At 40.3% G+C, this 15,628-nt stretch overlaps 1 protein-coding gene across 1 annotated transcript in view; it reads right to left on the bottom strand.

The window, feature by feature from the left end:
* The window catches only part of DISC1 (DISC1 scaffold protein), a 273,630-nt gene extending 259,723 nt beyond the window's left edge, over window positions 1-13,907 (bottom strand). Inside the window, 1 exon segment of the mRNA XM_089777362.1 lies at window positions 13,757-13,907. Coding sequence (XP_089633488.1) covers window positions 13,757-13,811 — 55 coding nt within the window. The 5' untranslated portion in view covers window positions 13,812-13,907.
* Window positions 13,908-15,628: the final 1,721 nt, after the last annotated feature.

The raw sequence follows: 15,628 nt of genomic DNA, 5'->3' as shown, positions 1-15,628 counted from the left end.
GCACAAACATTATTGGTTAATAGAGTTTTAACAGAAATTGACTGTCACAGTACACTTTACCATTTTAACTTAATCTGGTTATTTGTTACCAAAGTAACATTTTGGGGACTGATTTGGAGAAGGGAGGTGTTTGGTGCCACTGTCAAAAACCCATTCACAATAATATCTGTAGCTTAGCTTTTTTTAAATACTTTTTTACTGTTTCCTTAATAAAATATATATGTGATGACAAAATTTCATCTTTCTGGTCTAGGAAATATTTATTTACAACAAATGAGAATAGAAACAAGAAGTTTATTGATGTACATTAATAAGAAAGCCAAACATAAATCAAACTCCATCAATCCAAAGCAAAAATAGAATTGCATCCTTTTAATGTTTTCTATAAGATTTATAATTTAGTAAGCGCTTTTTTATATTTTATAGGCACATCTGTTTGCCGCATTGCAAAAAAATTAAATATAAATGACAATATTGCTTCTAATGGTAGAACAAAGTATTTTAATACTTGAACAGTTAATAGATACTGGTATTGCTTTCAGTGAAAGTGCTGTGTACAGATTTTGAAAAATTCTTAAAATTCAAGGTCAAATATCTTCTCAGTTTTAATTCTTATTAACTACAGTCTTGTATACATCTTGTTTACTTTTGCTTCACTTCCATTTTGTAGGTATGCGGAACTTTGAGAAAAACGAAGTGATTAGCTAATTATTTTAATTTCTATCTAAGATTTTTTTTTCCTCACAAAGACACCTGTGGTTTCTAAGATCATGTACGGAGTTTAGTTTTTCACTGCTAACATTTCCAACATGTCATCATTTCACTGAAATCATCAAATACTTGTTTTACAAAGAAGAATAAGACTACCAGTCTTAGCACTGTAATGCATTTTAAATGTTAGAGTGGATTTCTTTAGTTGCATTAATGTTCAAACAAATGCATTTTTATTGACATCATTCCACAATGTGGAAAACAACAAAAATATTATAGACATGTCTAATCCATTTAACTCCATAGAGAGAAATATGGCAATGACCCTCTTTAAAGCACTGGGTCAAGACATCACATTAGTCTATAATTATCCATTCCAATATGTCTAGCTCTATCTTTTTATAAAAGTATGCAAGGTCAGTAGTGTTTTATGTAAAAGAATTGCATGGTATATAAAACTCATTCTGCAGCTACCTATGAAAGAAAGAAATATCTTAAGACTTAAAAAAAAGCCAAAGAGTCCATATAAAAGCATATTTAAATTTAAAATGTCCAAAATGTAATATTCATGTATTGTAATATTGGTTTTCACACCTGTTATTCAGAATTAAGCTTTGAATCAGCATAGCACTTAAGCATATGCTCAATTTTATCTGATTACGTCCACCCTGTTGAGCAAATCATTTAAACATGCTTTGATGTCTTACTAAAGTCAATGGAACTACTCATATGCTTGAAGTTAGGCACATGCTTAAGGGCATTCCTGAACTGGGGCTAACGGGCACCAGCCCCAACTCTCTGTGGCAGCTAGTTAGCTGACTTGTTATAATTCCCCCCACCTGCCCCACCTTCCTGAAAGTCCCTGCTGAATGCACAGGGGCAAGCTGCGTAAGCAGCCGCCTCTCCCCACCTTAGGCTGTGAGGGCCATACTCAGAGTAATACCTTCTTGCTGACCAGATCCACCACTTGCCACAGCAGCTAGACCAACTCTCTCAGCAGATCCCAACTTAGCCCCTCAAGCACCAGCAGTCTTCCTGAACAAGATCACAGGGTATTCAGGAAGGGAAGTAGACAGCATCCAGGGATAGTAGCAGGAGGAGGCTACGAATTGATGCTGAAGACCGCAAAAAATGTGAGGAAACAACAGCAAAAGGGTGAAAGGTAAGGGGTGGAGGCAACAGCAGCAGGAAGGATGAAAATTAGAGGGGTCCCAAGAGAAAGGGGGAGGAGAGGAGTAGCAAAACTGAGGGATAAATGGGTGAGAGGCAGCAAGAGACAAAGCAGCCAATAGCACGGATGAAGAGGCAGCAGTACCCCAAAGGTAATGGGGCAAGAGAAGGAGGCACTTCTAACAAATGACATCGTTGTTTATGAGATCTGTGTGTACTGTAGTGTTCAAAGGAATTCAGATGAGACCTGGCTATCCACGCCCTCACTCACTCTGCATGGTCATTGCAATGGCCCTGTTCCCTGCCGGAGAAATGTGAACAGCTATGACACCCCTTCATGATCACTACAATCCCAGTACTGTTCTCTCCTGAGGCTCCATGAAAGGAAAAGGGAGGGTCTCTAGGTTTGTCATGCAGAGGGAGGTTCAGAGTACATTGTGCCTACCCACCAAATGCAGGAAAAAGAAATCCCAACATGCACCGCATTTTAAAGAAGCCAAAGTCAATTCCACAAGGAAACAGGTTCTGCTGAAGCTTTGAACCAAAGGGTGGGTGGAAGTTAGATAGACAGTAGAGTCCATGAAGGGAAGACAGATTGTAGAGATGGGGAACTAAGCTCCTAGGGAAGAGGAAGGAGATGATGAAAAGCAGGGGAAGAGGACTGCTGGGACTGGAAGGAAAGCAGAGATTATGTTGAAGAAAGGGAAGGAAGTGGGCTAAGAGTGGAAGACAGGCAAGTGTGAAGTTGGCCAGTATAGCTTATTTTGCTTTGATATGCTGATAAAAACGCTGGTGATGATGGTCCCACAGACGGTCCCACGGTATAAACACATATACATAGCTGTCCATGTAATAACCATCCCAGTCCCACACCAGGAGTACTGGCGCTGACCAGAGGCGCCCTCAGCATTTGATTTAGCAGGTCTTAACTAGACCTGCTAAATCTAATGCCAGAAGACTGATCACCAGTGTAGCAAGTGAAGATGTGGCCTGAGTTTAGCTAAGGCTTTGTTAAAGCAACATCTGCTACTGGAAAACAAAGATGGGAGGAGGGAGATGAGGGACTGAGACAGAGATCAACTGTCAGAGCCTCCACAATCAACAATCAATCGCAATGGACTGGTTGGGGACAACAGCTGTAACCTTAATGCCAATTAAGGTACAACAGCAAAAGACCATACAAGGAAAGAGTTTAGAGAAAGTCTTTGATTTATTCAATTTAATATAGAGTTTTCAAACATGTTTAAAATCATATTCCACAATGTTTACAAAACAACAGAAAAAAGGTGGGTTGAGTATTTAATAATACTAAGGGAGACTACAATAATATGTTATAACAGAAGGTTCCACCTAGTGCACATGCAATTATAACAGCATTACAACTTACTTTCTGTGAACTATTTAATGGACCACATCTTTCTATAGGCTATGTGAAACAGAGGATTTCCCCCCACTTAGGCTCAGACAGATCACCTGCAGCAGGCTCTAATATAAAACTCATCACAAGGATAAAGGAAAGTGTGACAGCACACTGACAGCAGCCACTTTCAAAGGCAAACACAGTTTGAGTACTCCTGCCTAGAGATTTGAATTTTTAATTTTACCAAGAGACTGAGTTCAAAATTAAGTTTCTGGCACGCAGTCAGTCAGAAACCAGAACTGAATTTACTGAAATAGCAAGTTATTTTCTCTTAACAAAACTCAATCGTGATCAGAGATAACAAAAATAAAATATGGCAGGTCCTATATTGCCAAGGGTGTCAGTTCGATCCTAACTATGCAATTCAATATTTTAAAATCTCAGTATAAATTCTCTTCCCTTCTCTCTGACATGAAATGTATTCTCTGCAGGTCATGCTGTAAAGTTTCATCATCTAACTCTTTTACAAATCCCAATGCCATCTAGGCTCTGGGTAGACGGAGTAACCACATTATTTCCTCTGATGTGAACACACAAAGAACCGAGCCCTTATCTTCAGATTGTTCTGGCCTGAGCCCAGGATATCTAAAAGATCATCTAAAGTTCTGGGACAAAAACTATGGCCTTCAGTTCTACTCCTAGGGCACAATGGAATTATCAACAAAGAGAAAGGCTTTTCTGCATACGAGACAGAGCTTTCTTGGGGTAGTGGTCCAAGAACATGAAGAGAACCAAGAACCATCACAACTATGGACATAAAGGTTTAACCAATTAACTGGTTACCTAGTAATCATGCGCCTTACCAGCAAGCTAACTGGGGTAACTGGTTAATGAGCGGCAGGCCTGGCCAGGCTGCAGTGGCACTATGCAAACAGGGGACTGCACCAGCCCGGCCAAGCCAACTGTGCCATGCTGGGGGCACTTCAGTCCAGTCGGGCCAACTGCACTGTGCTGCAGGTGGAGGGCAATGCATCGGGCTTAGTTGGTCTGGCTGAAGCAGGCCCTGCTGAGCTGGAGGAGCCCCCTCGATGGAATCACAGTTAACCAGTTCAACATTTCATTTAACCAGTTAACTTTTTAACTGGGATTTTACATCCCTAATCACAACCCTCACCACTTTCCTCTCCAAAAGGCAAAGCACACTTTAGCTTCTCTAACAAATACACACCTTTATTTATTTATTTAAAAGACACCCTCCAAAACAGGACTCAATATTGCACACATTTCTCTGGGGAGAGGATAAGAGAATAAATAACAGATGTGAAGTCACACTGTTTAATGCACTACTGAAAAGAACTCAGATACTGATACTATGGTGATGATGAGTATAAAAACCTTTACAGCATAGAAAAGAGTATCATCATTAATCCAACTACATACACTACAACCAAATCATCTTATCTTCCCTCGTAGTCTTACAGAAACTGAGCTAGAAAAGGGGCAAAACAAAACCCAGCAGCACTCCATGGTAGAGAGTCTTCAGATAAATGAACAATACCATCCAAATCCTTTCAGAAAAAAATGGAAGTCACTCAAAAGTAGAACTCTGTATATACATCTGCCAGGGTCAGACTTGTCAGTATCACATAATGGTGCACAATATTAAATAGAGTTGATTAAGCTATATAGATTCAGCATGATCAGGAGCTAAAAAGCCCACTTACCAGGGCAAGCAGGCCAAGGGAGGCCAGACAGACACTGGCTCCTTCTCTGGAGAAGGAAAAGCAGAATGCAGAGCATCTGAAGCAGCTAGCACTGACCATCACTCCTCACAATGGACTCAAAACTTCCCACAGCACTGATGGATACTGCTGCTCAAAAAATATCCAAGCTTGAACATGGAGCAGATATGGAGCTACAGGAGGATTCTCGCTGACACATATTTGGAGAACTTTTCTTTCATTCTCCCACACACTAATTCTAGGTCAGTTTCACTCCCTCAAGGCTAATCCAGGTCTGTCAGCTCCAACATCTTTCAGTCATCTGCTCCAGTCATACCCCCTTTTCCATTATGGTTTTCCAATTCCTTGGTCATTTACCTTCACATTCTGTGACCCAGCTGTTCCTCCGGGGTCCTAACTAGTTCTCAGGAACTAATTACTCACTTCCCCCAAAATACATGGGGCTGAATCTCCTCAATGGCCCCTGTCATTATCCACATTCAACTGTAAAAGCACACTAGTTCCATTCATTCCTTTTGAGAGCATTACACTTGTGACAGTTTATAAGACCTATTTTGAAACCCACTAGTCATTACCATTCAAGTCTTGGAAATCAAAGACTTCAAGCCAATTATCTTCCACAATTTGCTTTGACAATCCCTCTGCCCTTCCATATGTTAGCCAAAAATACAGGTTCCCATTTATTAAGTAAGATTATACCTCTGGAGCTTAAACAAAAGTAAAGAATTTTGTTAGAGGTTTGTTAGCTGATGACTGTCACATTCTATTTGTGTGTCACCTAAGTATTCCTATGGTTACTTTAATGAAAAGAGCATAGAATTTGCTGTCTTTCACTCCTCTATATTTCCATTTTTAAACATATGATTTAAACGTATCCTGGAAGAGATGAATACAGTACTTGATCTTTCTGAGACAGTTTATTGCATGATGCAAAGTCCTGGCCACCAATGAAGAATACGTAATGAAACAATGTTTTTAGTGAAATTTAGATTTAGAAAGTAAAGTGGAGAAAACATGAATCAGACTAACTTTTTGTGTGTGTGTGATTATCATGCAAAACATAAGCACAAAAGATGCATCATAACTTGGTACATTTTGCAGGCATTTTAATGAATATATAAAAATGACTAGCCATACTGAGAGTAAAAAATATTGAAAGGAGTCTTGCCAATATGTATACCAAAAGAGGGTTTGGTGGACGATAATTTTAATATTGTTCTGTTGTTTGTTTAAATTACTTCAAGTTCAAAGACCTGTAAATACAAATATTGTATGTGATTTTATATTTGTCCTGTCTCCTGTCTTTCGCGTTCATGTGCTGACAGCTGTCCCTATGATTTGCAGGGCCTTTAGTGAAGTAGTAACCAGGAGTCCCTCTCATTCTTTTCCTAGAGGCACTCCCAATATTAGCTGCTGCCTCCTATTTGCCTGTGACCCCCTTCTCGTTGCTCCAGATGATATAAAATAAATTGGGCTTTAAAAATAGTAGATGTTCTGATATTTTGGATGAGGAGGTTCACAGTGAATTTCATAGACATCCATGAAGGAGATGGGAAGGGTCATTCAGAAATGAACAGATACCCTCCGAATCCTGGGTGCAAAGAGCTGCAAAGACTTTTTAAGTCTCTTCTGTACTCTTTTCTAAGATAAGCTATAAATGGTCTGGGACAAATTCAGAATTGATGCAAATGGATGCAATTCTCTGATCTGCTATTTACACCAGTCTGAATTTGATACATTTACCTGAAAAGTAGAAATGATCTTATGCAGAGTACTGGGGGAGAGGGAGAAACAGGGTCTGGATGCAACAGCTGCATAACAAATGGATGAATGCTGGCACTATGCCTAACACAGAAGCCTAAATAGGTATTAGTGTTCTACCAGTCATTCATGTTGGCTTTAGGCATAACACTCTTGACAGTTATTGTTAAAAACAATAATTTTTGCTTCTATTATCCTTTTCATGCAAGGAGTGTAACGTACATTAATGACATTAAACCTCATCAGTTCTGTGATGCATGACAGTACTTTGCAGGCTGGTAAACAGACATACACAGAGGTTAAGTGACTTGCCCAAGATCACAGAGCATGCTTGTGGTAGAAAAAGAAACTAAACCAGGAGTGCCAAATTCCAAATCCCTGATATGGCCACTAAAAAAGGCTGCCTCTCAAAAAAGGCTAGGGCTTAGGACCTTTTAGGTTTGGTCTTTATAAAATTGTTTTGTAATAGTTTATCTTAAAGACTAGAGAAAAATTTCTTCCTAAGACTTCTTTGGATTCCCAAAAATACTTGGAAGTGCGGTACAAACAACAGTAACTGCTTTCTTATTCAAGTTATGTGTCTCCTATAAGCAGAGTCTGCTGGTCACATCAGATTGTATTGGATTCCGTATTGTGGAAAAAAAGTTAATCAAGGACTTTAAGACGAATTTTCATTGGTAACATAAACCAAATGTAAAGTTATGACCCCAGATGTGACAGGCTAGCCTCTGCTCCAGGTCTCCCATTAGGGATGTTAATATTAGTACATGCATCTGACGAAGTGGGTCTTTGCCCACGAAAGCTTATGCTCCTACACTTCAGTTAGTCTATAAGGTGCCACAGGACTCCTCGTTGCTTTAATATTAGGTTATTTTAGTAATCGAGTAGTCAACAGAACTGTTATGGACTATTTGATTACCTGATAAGGGAAAGCAGCCAGCTCAGTACCAGCTTGCACTGGGACCAAACACAGCTGCAGCTCTGCAATTTAAAAGGTAGTAGGAGCCAGCCAGGCAGGCTGCCCTCCACCCCAGCTCATATTGTGTTTTAAATTGTAGAGTCACAGCAGGGTTTGGTCCCCAACTTGGCATGACCCAGGGCTAAACCAGGCTGTCTGCCTGTCTGGCTCCTAAATGTAGTAGCTCCTGCTTCCTCCTGCCATGCTGCCTCTCATATAGGCAGTAAGGGGAAGGGGGGAGAGAGAGAGAAATGTGAGTAATCAACTCAACTACCCGATAAGCTTACGTTTATCTGATAGACAACTAATCAACTATTCTTCTACATCCCTATCTCCCATACATACCCATGATTCTTTAATATGACTATATCATGATTCAATCCTGTTCACACAAACAAGATCAATCCATGTTATAAATGTTTGTACTGTACACATGGCCTAAAGTTGCTGAAAATTCTGCAGATATTCTCAGATATAATGGGGCAAATGAGATTTAATAAAATATCTCACTCAGAGACTTCCTGTGGGTTCTTCCATTAATGAAACAAACGGGTCTATTGACGGGCTTCTTTAATTCCAGTAGAACAGAAAGGCCATTATCTTGAAACTGAAAGCTTTTTTACTGTTACTTGGACTATGAACACAACCAAAAATGGGACACCCAAAAGACGTTTTTTAATGGTTTGCAAAAGCTCCAAAATTGAAAGAATTCTTCAATATTTAAAAGCTCTACTAGCTTCTTGATGTGCTATGAACATGCAAACTATGATCTGCTTTGGTGTCTCACTTTTTGCAGAAAAAACAACAACTTAGCAATAGCTTTTTTTAGTAGACATGAAATTTGGCCATTTTCTCCCCTGAACTCATACTCAAGTCAGAATCAAAAGCAAAGATGTGTGAGAGAAAAAGACTGAGATGAACTGAGGAAATTTTCAAGGTTAGAATGCCCTCTTTGGGTATGAAGATAAACTCTCAGAAATACGCAATTCCAGTGAATATGGATGCTATTTTATATCATAAGGAAAGAAATAAAAAGACCATGCTATTGCATACTAGAAATTTTAAAGATACTGTAAGTTATACATGACATTCTTCTGTTTGCATCAGTGAAAATGTCTGCTACATACTAACATAGTAAAAATTCATTTTGATGAGGACAAAAACATACTTGATCTAGAAATCCAAGTTCCAATAACTTTAGTTTTCCATCTGTATTTCTTTAGGATATGCACTACAAAAGAACTACTATATCCCATATGAAAAATTTCATTCAGCTTGACTGTGATCTAATTAGTTCTTTTCCACGTCAAACTATAATAATGTATCAAAACACATGCAAAAAATAGTGAAAGGACAGTGCACTGATGCCATATTCCTTTAATAAGAAAGGGACAGTGTGCTAAAAACCTAGTAAAACTAGTCACACAAGATGGGGTACAAATCAAAGTAGATAATTTTTCAACAAATACCAATCAAGATAAATGTTCAGTATTTGAAACAAGCCCATAAAGCAGGTTCTCAGATTACTATTAAACAGCCAGTATTTACGCACTCAGACATCACCAGCAAATGGCTGGATGAATAGATACTCACAACGCACACTGAAAAGGGACCTCCGTTGTGCATAGGCTATGGAACTTTAAGAGTTAACTGATTTTCTTGATCTTGCTGGTGGACATCAGATATTTAAATGTCACTTTCATCTACTATGACTAGATATTTAAAAGTTCTTGTTTATCAATCAGCTTTTAATTTGCTGTAAATTGTATTTGTTTCAAGACATGCTTATGGCAAATTATTGAGTTTGTTATTATTAATAATCATTTGAACACTTAGGTTTCAGTTACATCTCTTTCTAGGCTGAGCCATGCAGAGCGACATAAAAGGGGCTGAAACGCTAGCCCCCCACCAAATGGAGGCACTATGCCTTTCAAAAGCATAATGCCTTCCCTGATACCAAAGGATCCATCTTACATTGCACCTGTTCAGCAAGTGCAATAAGGGCTTCCTCTAGTCCTATTCCTTTGTGCCAAGATACCAGTGCAAGAGAAATGAGCTGCACCTTCATTCCACCAAGAAATGCACCTTCTCTGGCTCTGCACTCCCTTGGTCTCTGAAGCCTGATTATAATTATTCCAGACGCAATTATGATGAGAAAAAATACCTGAACCGTCTCCCACTTTGGTATATTCGTGCTGACACAATCATAACTTGACCATGTATTTTTAAAGCCCACAGCCACACATTTTTGGTAGCTTTACACTGGTTTGGCTTATTTTATTCCCTACTTAACTCCTTTTACCTCTTTTTTAAATCTCACTTTAAAAGTTTTAAATTCTCTCACTTCTACACTGTAGTTTTAAGTCGTAAGAAACTTTTTTATATATAATTTAATTACATAGCTTTATGTAATATGTACTGAACTAAGATGAGAATCATTCCCAGAATTATGCTTAAAATGAGATAACTTGAGATATCCCTTAGTTTATCAAAAATGACAAATATTTTCTGGAAAAAGTCAATTTGATGGATTTAGCATTAAAACACACTAGTACATAATTCATGTGTGCTAATTTTCTCAAGTTTATATTTTTTGACAATGTGTTTTTTCTATTTGTGAGAGCAATTTGCACCCTAGACAAACTGCTTGCCTCAGTGTGCTTTAAAAAAAAAAACACGACTTATTATTTGACCTAACCAAGTGCATAAGTTTACTCATTTTTAAGTTCCATGAGTCAAATGCACTGTAAAGTATCACTATTCCAACTAGAGATGATAAAAGCGGTTAATTAGGTAACCGTGTAGTTACATACTGGCTTCCACATTGCAACTGGCTGCCCAGGAGCAGGGTTGATGGCCAGTACATGGCAGGAGCCAGGTCCCAGCTGCTGGCCCCACTCCCACAGAGCTAGGTGACACCCCATGCTGCTACCTCTGTACCAGAGCAAGCAGGACCTGGCTCCCAACCTGGCTTCTAGGGAGCCAGCTGCCACCCCACACTTCAGGCTCTAATACAAAGCCTGCAGCATGTGGGGGCAGCCAGCCCCCTAGGAGTAGGGCTGGGAGCTGATGTGTAACCACTGATACATTAATGCTTCTTGGTTAACTGTTTAAATGGATACATTATTATATCCCTTATTCCAACTAAGTTTCAAACTGCACATAGCCTTTGAAAGGTTGGGAGTTTTTACCACTGAAATTAACTACTGTTGCCCTTTCTGACCTTTGTTTGCTCTTTATAGTTTTACCAGTTCTGTAGTTACCATGTTCCCATAAACTAAACTAAGGAGAAACCTGTAAAAATCTGACGCTTGCTCCCATAGGATCATCATTTGTTTTTAGTACTTTAAATCAAAAGACATTTGTCTTAAACTTATCAAACTTTTTAATGTAGGCAAGGCTTTAAAAAAAAAAGCTACCATCTCTACTGCAGTTTAAGTTTGCTTGCCTTATTTGTGGATTTTAACTACTGACATCACTGTGCTTAAAATGTAGGCCTCTAATTGCAGAGCCAAAATATTTTTTCCAAGAGTGCTGGAAACTTTTCCACACACATAATAAGTTCTGTATTGTATATTTTGTAATAATATTTCAAAACTGTCAGGCTTTCTGGTTGAACAAAAGCAATAAAAACAAATACAGTGGTGCCCTACTAAAATTTCATGTCATTTTGGGGCCTGTGAAAGATCATAACCACTGCATTCCCATAGGAGACAGCTAGGCTTGCCAATATGCACTCCCACAGGTGTACTCAAGTATCACAGAGCTAACTGGCGGGGCAAACACAGCTGGAAGTTGGTAGGCCATCATCAGGCTCAACAGCAGGCTGACCACGAATATTTTATTTCATCTACAACATGAGAGGAAGGAGCAGCTGAACTAGGGCTGCAGGAGAAAAAAGGGGGAAGAAGCTACTTCATGTTTAAAGGGACACCAGCATATTAATTATTCAAGGGCAATTTCTGACCTTACACCAGTCCCTTCTCTTGGTGACAAAGAGAAGCTTTTGGTGTGAAGACCTGAAGAGGAGCTCAGTGTGGCTCAAAAGCCAACTCTCTCTCCAACAAAAGTTGGTTCAATAAAAGATTCTCATATCCAACTCTAATCTCCTGGGATTGTTAGGACTATAACTATGGGCCATTTTTGCGATCGGGGCTTTTTTGCGCAAAACAATACCATGTTGTTTACACTGGCCCTCTTGTGCAAAAGCATTTGCACAAGAGGGCTTTTGCTCGAACAGGAGCAGCATAGTATTTCTGCAAGAACACTGACAATCTTACATGAGATCATCAGTGTTCTTGCGGAAATTCAAGCGGTCAGTGTAGACAGCTGGCAAGTTTTTCCACAAAAGCAGCTGCTTTTGCGGAAAAACTTGCCAGTCTAGATGCAGGCATGCTGTTTATGAAGTCTCTTGTCAATTTGTTGTTGTTTTACAATGGCATCTTTTCCTGCTTTGAAAAATATTGCTCTCTCCTTAACTTTCATACAAACAAACAGAGAAACTGACCAGCTGATTACACAGAACATAGTGAAACAAACTAAAGATCCATCCACACAATGGGAATAATAACCCACAAGAATTCTGAGGCTTAAATTGTTTAATACAGTAATATCCATTGGGTGCGTCTAGACTGGCAAAAACTTGCCGCCTGTGTACACTGGCCACGAGAATTTGCGCAAGAGTACTGACATTCTAATGTAAGAATTCAGTGCTTCTTGCGCAAACACTTTGACGCTCCCGCTCAGGGATAAGCCCTCTTGCGCGGGCCAGTGTATACAGTCATCTTAATTTTTTGCGCTAAAATGGCCATCGGAGCTTTCTTGCACAAAAGCGTGTCTATACTGGGCATGGATGCTTTTGCGCAAAAGCACTTTTTGCGCAAAAGCATCCGTGCCAATCTAGACGCTCTTTTGCAGAAATACTTTTAACGGAAAAACTTTTCCGTTAAAAGTATTTCTGCAAAATCATGCCAGTCTAGACACAGCCATTATGTTTTGAGATCCACACATGGTAAAGACCAGGTATTCTTTATTTAGAACACTCAGCGGGAGAACAAACAGTTCATGGATACATTTGTTTTAGAAATGCAACAGATTCATAGGCAGATTAGCAGAAAAGCCATTACAAGTACTGTACAAAGAAGAATATAATGAACATAATTTATTTTAATATTTATATTTTTAAAATTATTTGGATAGTTCATATTTAAGCAGAGGACAATTTCCCTTAAATCAAAGCCATCTATCATGAGCAGCTGAGCTAAAATATCCAATCTGGTTTCTATTTGAGGTTGGGTGGGGTTTTTTTGTTTTGTTTGGGGGGCAGGGATTTGAGGGTGTTGATAGTGCTTCTCTAGTCTGCTCAAGAAGAAAAGAACATTTGAGCAAGAGGAGCCCTCCCAGCTGGAAGCCTCATGGACACTATCCAGCCCTGGCAGAAGGACCCAGAACTAAGGTCACCATATTTTTCTAAACTGAAAACGGGATGCTGGGTAAGTAGTGACTCCAGGTAGCTCATCAGACCAGAACCACCTGGTGTGGCCACTCTGCCCAGCTGATTATAGACATCACAACTTGTTTTGGAAAACCTGGATATTTGTCCCACTTGCTTTGGCTCAAACATTCCTCATCCCCCTTCCCCTCCAAGGCAAGAACAGGGGGACAAACGCCAAGTTTAAAAAAAAAAAAAAAAAAAAGTCCTGATCTCCATGACTGCTGAAAAGCAGCGGCCAACCCGCCCCTCGAGTCACCCCGACCCTACCCTGCCCAGCCACTCACCCAGGCTCGCTAACCAGCGTGGGGCTGGGCGCCCCCAGGCTGATCCGGTCCCTTGGGGCTCCCCGCTTGCACAGCGCCGAGCACAGCGCGGCCCTGGCTGCCGGGTGCAAGCGCAGCCCCACGGCCCCTGCCTGCCGCCGCCCCGCCCCGGCTCCGCGCCTGGCACCCCCGAGCTAACGGCTCCCAAGGCGGCGCGGGGCCGAGGCCGGGCTGCTGCGCTCGCCCCTCGGGCGGGCACCGGCCGGTAACGCGCCCCGAGCTCGCGGCTGCGCTCACCTGGGCTCAGCCCTGCGCGCCCGGGCCGCCTCTCGCCGCTGGCGCCGCACCACATCCTCCGCCGCGGACTCGCTGCCGCCGCCGGCCCCAGGTCCAGAGGCGGCCCCGCAGCGCCCCCGCCTGGCCCTACCGGCCGCGACAAACGGACAGTCGCGTCTCCGCGAGCCACGCCCCAGCCCGGCCCCCTGCACACGCAGCCAAACCCTTCTCCCCTCACGGGCTCCCAGAGCCGCCGGCCCCCCGCCTCTCACTGCCTCATCACAGCTACACGGCCCACAGTGCCCACAGATAGAGATACACACACGGCCCAGCGCACACACACCGCCGATATTCCCCACACCAGCACGTGCACCCCACACCACCTCATTTCCATATGCATCCACACCTGACATATACCCACCATCGATCTACATATAGGAATATATCTTACTCCACATATACAATCCCATGCATTGCATGTTTACACCACATGTACACTCCACACCCACACATATACACATATATACACTCACATGCAGCCTCAAGAGTTCAAAAAGCATAAGATTTGATTCAATATGATTTTTTTAAGAAAAAGTGTTGTGGGTGTGAGAGAGAGACGGTTTTATTGGCTTTATGTTTTTGAGCCCTGTGTGTATGTCTCATATGGTTTTATTGGCTTTCTGGGTTTTGAGTCTTTAGTGTGCACTTGGAGCATATTTTCAAACTTTTCTCCACAACTAGAGATTTTTTTATTTAAGCATAAATTCCAGCTTCTCCGTCTTCAAGGAAAACAAATGGTAACACAACTCACAAATAAAATTGTAAGAGTTGACAACACTACACACACACACACATATATATATATTACACACTCATATACAACACAGCTTTGCACATCACACGTATATTACATCCAAAAAGTATATGCTAAAATAACATTAAGGTTGCTACTGAGTACTTCAAAGCTAGTGAATGCAAAAATTAAGCTTGCCCATGTATACGGTATTTAGTTATATGATCATATACTGTTTTTTCTACAAGACACTCATTTGGTACAAAGGATGGAAAGTGCTAGAAATTAATCAGGATTATGTAATGAAGAAGGTGCCATGTAAACAACACACACAAATATTACACATACATGTCACACAATATGCACATCCAAAAAGACATCCACCCACACAACAACCACAGATCTGTTCAAATCACATATATATACATATCAAATAAAATGCAAAAACTAATATTTTTAAAGAGATTTTACTTCAATGGTAAATTCTCATTAGGGCCAGTCGTATGCAGTTTGCAACTTCCATACAGAGTTGCAAAAGTCAAGTATTCTAATTCATAGTAATTTGTGCAATGAAATATTGGGATTATCTTTGTATAATTGGTACATTTATTTATATAACACCCACAGTCAGTCAGGTACTTCATAGACAAAATTCCCTGCCCAAAAGAGCTTGCAAATAAGGAAATACAAATTTTTATGCATAGGTTTATTCTTATTTAGATAAGTAGTCGTGTTTAGATCTCCTGATATTTATTTTAATTTTGGACTCAGATTGTACACTACATATCTGACTGATTCAGACTCCAGATTCCACCTTTAAATTAATTCATTTTAACTAGTTTTAGCCAAGTTAGCACCATTTATTATGCACTATGTTCAAGTGTCCTGAGCTTGATACAGATTTGAGAAGGCATATAAGGATTAGATTTTTATCGGTCAATGTCTGTAAAAGTCAATTCAGTGTATAAACACAAACCAAGGGAAAATACTGCCATAAAAATAATAGAAACGTGCAAGATAGGCAATGTTTGCTGCTTGCAAACATTTTCGTATGTTTTGGTATTTGATGCTTACAAATTATGGCTTACTGACTAGAAAAC

This window comes from Pelodiscus sinensis, chromosome 3, assembly GCF_052426305.1.
Source record: "Pelodiscus sinensis isolate ZL-2025 chromosome 3, ASM5242630v1, whole genome shotgun sequence".
NCBI lineage: Eukaryota > Metazoa > Chordata > Testudines > Trionychidae > Pelodiscus > Pelodiscus sinensis.
This window is presented reverse-complemented; position numbering and strand designations above follow the sequence as displayed.